We start from the raw sequence: 7,011 nt of genomic DNA, 5'->3' as shown, positions 1-7,011 counted from the left end.
CGCCAGGCCAGGCCCTGCGCCGACACGGCCCGGCCTCTGCGTGCGTATGCGAGAGAGGGCGGGCTGGATGAGTCACGCGGATAATCGCGCTCTGGAGTGCGCAGACAACAGGACAAGCGCGTACGCGGGCAGGGGTAGGGGCGCGCCGCCTCTCCCCACAACCTCCTGTCCCCGCCAGGGTTCCCGTGGCAGGACTTTCGAGCCTAGGGAACCGACCGTGGCCGCGCAGAGGACCCCGAGTAGCGCGGCCTCGGGAGCCACGCCGGGCTCCCAGCGCCGAAGCCGCCGTCGCCGCCACCGCCGCCGGCGTCAGCACGGCTCCAGCCCGCCAGCTGCCGGGCTGGCGTCACGGCCCGGCCCCGCCCCGCCCGTGCCCCGCCCTCGCCCCCGCCCCCACGTGCGCGGAGTTTGTTTATTTAGCTGCCATGGCAACGCGCAGGGGGGCTGCGGGAAGGCGGGGAGAAGAAAGGCTGGGGGCGGGGCCTGGCGGCGGAGCCCCGCGCGCCACAGGGAGGAGGCGGGGAGCAAGCGAGCGAGAAGTTATAAGTAAGAAGCGCGCGGCGGCCGCCGGCAGTTCCCCGGCCGAGAGAGCGAGCGCGGCTCCGGGCGCGCGGGGAGCAGAGGCGGTGGCGGGCGGCGGCGGCACCCGGAGCCGCCGAGTGCCCCTCCCCGCCCCTCCAGCCCCCCACCCAGCCACCCGCCCGTGACCCGCGCCCATGGCCGCGCGCACCCGGCACAGTCCCCAGGACTCCGCACCCCGCGCCACCGCCCAGCTCGCAGTTCCGCGCCACCGCGGCCATTCTCACCTGGCGGCGCCGCCCGCCCACCGCCCGGACCACAGCCCCCGCGCCGCCGACAGCCACAGTGGCCGCGACAACGGTGGGGGACACTGCTGAGTCCAAGAGCGTGCAGCCTGGCCATCGGACCTACTTATCTGCCTTGCTGATTGTCTATTTTTATAAGAGTTTACAACTTTTCTAAGAATTTTTGTATACAAAGGAACTTTTTTTAAAGACATCGCCGGTTTATATTGAATCCAAAGAAGAAGGATCTCGGGCAATTTGGGGGTTTTGGTTTGGGGTTTTGTTTCTAAAGTTTTTAATCTTCGTTGACTTTGGGGTTCGTGTACCCCTCTCCTTCGGACTCCGGAGGACCTTCTGGGCCCCCACATTAATGAGGTAGGTGAGATGCTGGGCTTGGGAACAGAGAGGGGTGAAGACTGGTGGGAAACTTCGGAGCAGTGGCCAGGGTGTCCCCTGACTCCTGGTCCTTGTGCGCCCCGCCCGGCCCGCAGGCAGCCACCTGGCGAGTCTGACATGGCTGTCAGCGACGCTCTGCTCCCGTCCTTCTCCACGTTCGCGTCCGGCCCGGCGGGAAGGGAGAAGACACTGCGTCCAGCAGGTGCCCCGACTAACGTGAGTGTCGCGCTAGTGCCCTGTAGATTTCTGCAGATGGGGTGGGGTGGATGGGCGGAATCCGGGGATCACCAAGAGCCCCTGGTTAGGACAACGATTGCCCTCCATTGGGAGTCTACAGCCTTCCCAAGGTGGCTCCTCGGCCCTTGAGTCGGCCTTAAGTGCGTGTGGTCCCGGCACTGCGGTACCGCCAGGGGCGCACAGCGGTTCCCCACAGGTCTCCGGGCATCCGGACCGTGGGGTGGGCGCACTCAGGCCACTGTATTGTAGGTGGACAAGTCTCGAGACCCTTTGGGCGGGTGTGACCGTAGCGCGTAGGCGACCGGGTGGCTATGGTGCATGGGGAGAAAGCCATAGTGTCCCAGTGTCCCAATTCCGTGGGCGGCTGGAGCGTCCCGCGGATCTGGCGGGGAAGAGAACTGGGCTGGCGGAGCTACGGCACTAGCTTGCAGTAGAACGAACGCGCCACCTCTTACCTTGGTGTTAGCTGAGATTGCAGCGCTGGCCCCTGGAGTCCCCGAGGCTGCCTTCCTGTTCTGTCCAGTTCCTATGGCAGGGTGTTGGTGTGCTTCACCCACCGAGTCAATATTAGGGGTGGTAACAGGGGGCTACAACTTAACAGTTTCTCCCTCCCTCCCTGTTCTTGCAGCGTTGGCGAGAGGAACTCTCTCACATGAAGCGACTTCCCCCACTTCCCGGCCGCCCCTACGACCTGGCGGCGACGGTGGCCACAGACCTGGAGAGTGGTGGAGCTGGTGCAGCTTGCAGCAGTAACAACCCGGCCCTCCTACCCCGGAGGGAGACCGAGGAGTTCAACGATCTCCTGGACCTGGACTTTATCCTTTCCAACTCGCTATCCCACCAGGAATCGGTGGCCGCCACCGTGACCACCTCGGCGTCAGCTTCATCCTCGTCTTCCCCAGCGAGCAGCGGCCCTGCCAGCGCGCCGTCCACCTGCAGCTTCAGTTATCCGATCCGGGCCGGGGGTGACCCGGGCGTGGCTGCCGGCAACACAGGTGGAGGGCTCCTCTACAGCCGAGAATCTGCGCCACCTCCCACGGCCCCCTTCAACCTGGCGGACATCAATGACGTGAGCCCCTCGGGCGGCTTCGTGGCTGAGCTACTGCGGCCGGAGTTGGACCCAGTATACATTCCGCCACAGCAGCCTCAGCCGCCAGGTGGCGGACTGATGGGCAAGTTTGTGCTGAAGGCGTCTCTGACCACCCCTGGCAGCGAGTACAGCAGCCCTTCGGTCATCAGTGTTAGCAAAGGAAGCCCAGACGGCAGCCACCCTGTGGTAGTGGCGCCGTACAGCGGTGGCCCGCCGCGCATGTGCCCCAAGATTAAGCAAGAGGCGGTCCCATCCTGCACGGTCAGCCGGTCCCTAGAGGCCCACTTGAGTGCTGGACCCCAGCTCAGCAATGGCCACCGGCCCAACACACACGACTTCCCCCTGGGGCGGCAGCTCCCCACCAGGACTACCCCTACACTGAGTCCCGAAGAACTGCTGAACAGCAGGGACTGTCACCCTGGCCTGCCTCTTCCCCCAGGATTCCATGCCCATCCGGGGCCCAACTACCCTCCTTTCCTGCCAGACCAGATGCAGTCGCAAGTCCCCTCTCTCCATTATCAAGGTCAGTGGGGGGAAGGGATTGGTAGAGATCCGGCTTGGGGAGCTTTGCTTCTGGATTCTCGAGATTATCCAGAATGAAGTTGACCCCACTTTCTTTACCCCTAGAGCTCATGCCACCGGGTTCCTGCCTGCCAGAAGAGCCCAAACCAAAGAGGGGAAGAAGGTCGTGGCCCCGGAAAAGAACAGCCACCCACACTTGTGACTATGCAGGCTGTGGCAAAACCTATACGAAGAGTTCTCATCTCAAGGCACACCTGCGAACTCACACAGGTAAGGGGCCAGCGCTGTGGAGGAGGATTGGTGCCTGTCTGCTCCGTAGGCTGGCTGTGGACTCCTTAGGGCTTTTCTTGGGTGCTGGGGTGTATCTCTTCTCCATCTCCTGGATCACAGAGGAGGGCAGCAAACAGGCGCCTATGTTTTTGCCCAGAAGCCTTTTGCTTGATGGATGCTATCTGCTGCCTGAATGTGCAGTTTCTCACTGGGCCTTTAAAAGATAGGGAATTTCCTGTGTGTGCCTGCCTCTCCTAGCCTGGTAATCAAGTTGTACTTTGCAATGCAAAAATGCGGTATCTTTAAAAGAAAAGTTTTCTAGATTATTTTCATAGTTGTCTCCTCCTCTTAGATCTACCTACCCTTGACTCTATCTTGGTCTTTAGAATAATTAGATCGGATTTACGTTCCAAGAATTTAATGGTTCCCATTGCTGGGGATTCTGGTTTAAAACTGTCCGTGCAAGCTGAATATGGTGACACTCAATTTTGGAGTTACAAATACCAAAGAGACTGATTTGAAAGAATCCTGTTGATTTCAGACCAGCCTGGTCAAGAACCCCAGTCTCAAAATAACAAAAAACCTTAAAGGTAGTCATTAAGTCTTCTAGATCTGTTCATTAAAACAGCCAGAATGACACTGCTGGAGAAATTAGCCAGGGATGGCATTTTGGACCCAGTGTAATGGCCTGGGATACTCTGGATTTCTACAGAGATAACTCCTAATCCAGTCCATTTCCAGCGCTTGTTAGGCTCAAGAAAATGAAACTGTAGGAGTAGACGGAGATTGAGAGGGTATCTGCAATTTTTTTTGGTTGCTAACTACTGTTTCTCCATGAGTTTAAATTAAATTAAACACATGTCATTCCTATTCATCTGAAATTCAGTATGGCCCTTCAGTGACATTCCTAGATTTTTTTTTATCGTCTTTTTACTTTTTTGAAAGAGAGGGTGGGGCGCGCACCGGAATTTGCTCTCTGGCCTCTCTTTTTTTTTAAGTGACTAATTCTTCATTCTAGCAGTAGCTTCAGCAGCCTGTTCTCCCTTTCCCTTTACAGGCGAGAAACCTTACCACTGTGACTGGGATGGCTGCGGGTGGAAATTCGCCCGCTCAGATGAACTGACCCGGCACTACCGCAAACACACAGGGCACCGGCCCTTTCAGTGCCAGAAGTGTGACCGGGCCTTTTCCAGGTCGGACCACCTTGCCTTACACATGAAGAGGCACTTTTAAATCCCACACAGTGGATAATGACCCACACTGCCAGGAGAGAGTTCAGTATTTTTTTTTTCAACCTTTCACACTGTCTTCCCACGAGGGGAGGAGCCCAGCTGGCAAGCGCTACAATCATGGTCAAGTTCCCAGCAAGTCAGCTTGTGAATGGATAATCAGGAGAAAGGAAGAGTCCAAGAGACAAAACAAAAAAAATACTAAAAACAAACAAACAAAAAATAAAAGAAAAAAATCACAGAACAGATGGGGTCTGAAACTGGATCTTCTATCATTCCAATACCAAATCCAACTTGAACATGCCCGGACTTACAAAATGCCAAGGGGTGACTGGAAGTTTGTGGATATCAGGGTATACGTTAAATCAGTGAGCTTGGGGGGGGAGGGAAGACCAGAATTCCCTAGAATTGTGTTTCGATGATGCAATATACATGTAAAGATCACCTTGTATGCTCTTTGCCTTCTAAAAAGCCATTATTATGTCAGAGGAAGAGGAAGCAATTCAGGTACAGAACATGTTCTAATAGCCTAAATGATGGTGCTTGGTGAGTCGTGGTTCTAAAGGTACCAAACGGGGGAGCCAAAGTTCTCCAACTGCTGCATACTTTGACAAGGAAAATCTATTTTTGTCTTCCGATCTACATTTATGACCTAAGTCAGGTAACTACGCCTGGTTTATTTCTGTAACATTTTTATGCAGACAGTCTGTTATGCACTGTGGTTTCAGATGTGCAATAATTTGTACAATGGTTTATTCCCAAGTATGCCTTTAAGCAGAACAAATGTGTTTTTCTATATAGTTCCTTGCCTTAATAAATATGTAATATAAATTTAAGCAAACTTCTATTTTGTATATTTGTAAACTACAAAGTAAAAAAAATGAACATTTTGTGGAGTTTGTATTTTGCATACTCGAGGTGAGAAATAAGTTTTAAATAAACCTATAATATTTTATCTGAACAGCAATCTCTTTGTTTTGTCTTCCGGATTGGAAAGGAACTGACTCTTAAACACGGTGGTGGAGGGAGGGCTGGGGAGACCCACACTGGAAGGCCAGCCTTACAAGAGGATGTAGGCGACTTGCTTTTTCAGACTACTCGGTTTTATATCAAGTTGTGTTGGAATTGAGAGCTGTACAGATGGGACCTTATAAAACATCGAGTTCATGTTTGCTTAGTACAAACACAAAAGGACACCTTACCCAAATGCACAGTTCCAGGTACACAGGGCTTGGTTATTCTTTGATCTGTACAGTTTTAGCAGGGAGCACTCAGCAGTAAACCAGGACACTCTAGTTTCATACACTTACAATACACACACATAGATACACATGTGTGTATATGTATATATTACATTTTGTCTTAAGTAAATGAAATTATGAATCATTTTCTCTAGAGGCCTGGCCTTGTAGTCCCCCACAGAATCTGAATAACAAAGGAACCTTCCCCAGGCAAACAACCTAAGGATGGAATGTAGTTCCACAGTGCCCTCCTGAGGATTAAGTGCTTCATTTATGCTGCATATATTATCCCCAAAGAAATCCAAAACATACTGACTACAGAGTATGTTAAAGCTTCCTCAATCTCTCTGAAGACATGGAAACAAAAAATTACTTAAATCCTGGAAACAGGGTTTATGTAGCTCAGTGGTGGGGTGCACACCTGAGCAAAACCCTGAAGGTAGCCACCTCTCCCCACACTCAATCGTGTAACTCATAAATTAAAATTTTTAAGTGATGTCCTTGTAAATTTGTAAGCATTTCTACTTCTGATTTAAGCTTATTTAAGCTTAAAACTGCACTAATTACTATCTCAGGAGGTTGAAGTAAAACTATTTTTAGCTGTCACAAAATGGAAAAGTACGTGTGATACTTGTAGACATTTTAATGGTGTTGTGAGTGACTCAGAAGATCAAGGGAGCAAAAGCTGACTGGCTTATTCTTTAGAGTACTTATTAACCATCCATTGTATCTAGTGCCCGGAGTTGTATTTACACAGTAATATGCTTTATAAATGGAATTTTAAAATGTAGATTCACAAGGAGCTCGTGGGAGATCAGCACAAAGTATTTTCTTTGACTTTTAAGAGGCCAGTGTGATTGAAACCACAGCATGTGTCTTTGCTTAAAAGGAAACAGGTGCATCAGGAGGATGGAATTTTATGTGGTCAAGAACATACTCAAAGCAAAGCTAATGACATGGAAAAATGTTCATGGTATGTTAAGTGGGAAAGGCAGGATATAACAATAAGCAGCGAGACTCCAATTGTATGCACACATATTTGAGTTTGAGTTTGTCTGCTGTAACCCAGGCTGGCTCAAACCTAGCTCTGTTGCTGAGGATGGCCTTGAACTCGTCATTTTGCCTTCCCTCCCAAGTTCTTGGATTGTGGGCATGCTCTATGAAACCTGGCCGTGTTGTTTCCTGTTTGGTTTTGTCCTTGCTTTTGTTGTTGTTGTTGTTGT

The 7,011-nt window shown here is 52.0% G+C and overlaps 1 protein-coding gene across 1 annotated transcript; it reads left to right on the top strand.

Moving 5' to 3' along the window:
- Positions 1-854: 854 nt before the first annotated feature.
- Positions 855-5,508, top strand: Klf4 (Kruppel like factor 4). The gene is made up of 5 exons (XM_028779958.1): positions 855-1,178; positions 1,295-1,415; positions 2,065-3,049; positions 3,154-3,318; positions 4,376-5,508. Exons 1-5 carry the CDS (start codon positions 1,174-1,176, stop codon positions 4,549-4,551), a joined length of 1,452 nt encoding a protein of 483 aa, XP_028635791.1. The 5' UTR covers positions 855-1,173; the 3' UTR covers positions 4,552-5,508.
- Positions 5,509-7,011: the final 1,503 nt, after the last annotated feature.

This window comes from Grammomys surdaster, unplaced genomic scaffold, assembly GCF_004785775.1.
Source record: "Grammomys surdaster isolate TR1022 unplaced genomic scaffold, NIH_TR_1.0 363, whole genome shotgun sequence".
Taxonomy (NCBI): domain Eukaryota; kingdom Metazoa; phylum Chordata; class Mammalia; order Rodentia; family Muridae; genus Grammomys; species Grammomys surdaster.
The sequence above is the reverse complement of the archived record's forward strand: the minus strand, read 5'-3'. Positions and strand labels throughout refer to the sequence as shown.

Bases quoted from the DNA above. Each gene is read 5' to 3' on its own strand.
- Klf4 (XM_028779958.1), top strand. The intron at 1,416-2,064 runs GTGAGTGTCGCG...CTGTTCTTGCAG, and splicing joins CAGCAGGTGCCCCGACTAAC to CGTTGGCGAGAGGAACTCTC. The intron at 3,319-4,375 runs GTAAGGGGCCAG...TTCCCTTTACAG, and splicing joins ACACCTGCGAACTCACACAG to GCGAGAAACCTTACCACTGT.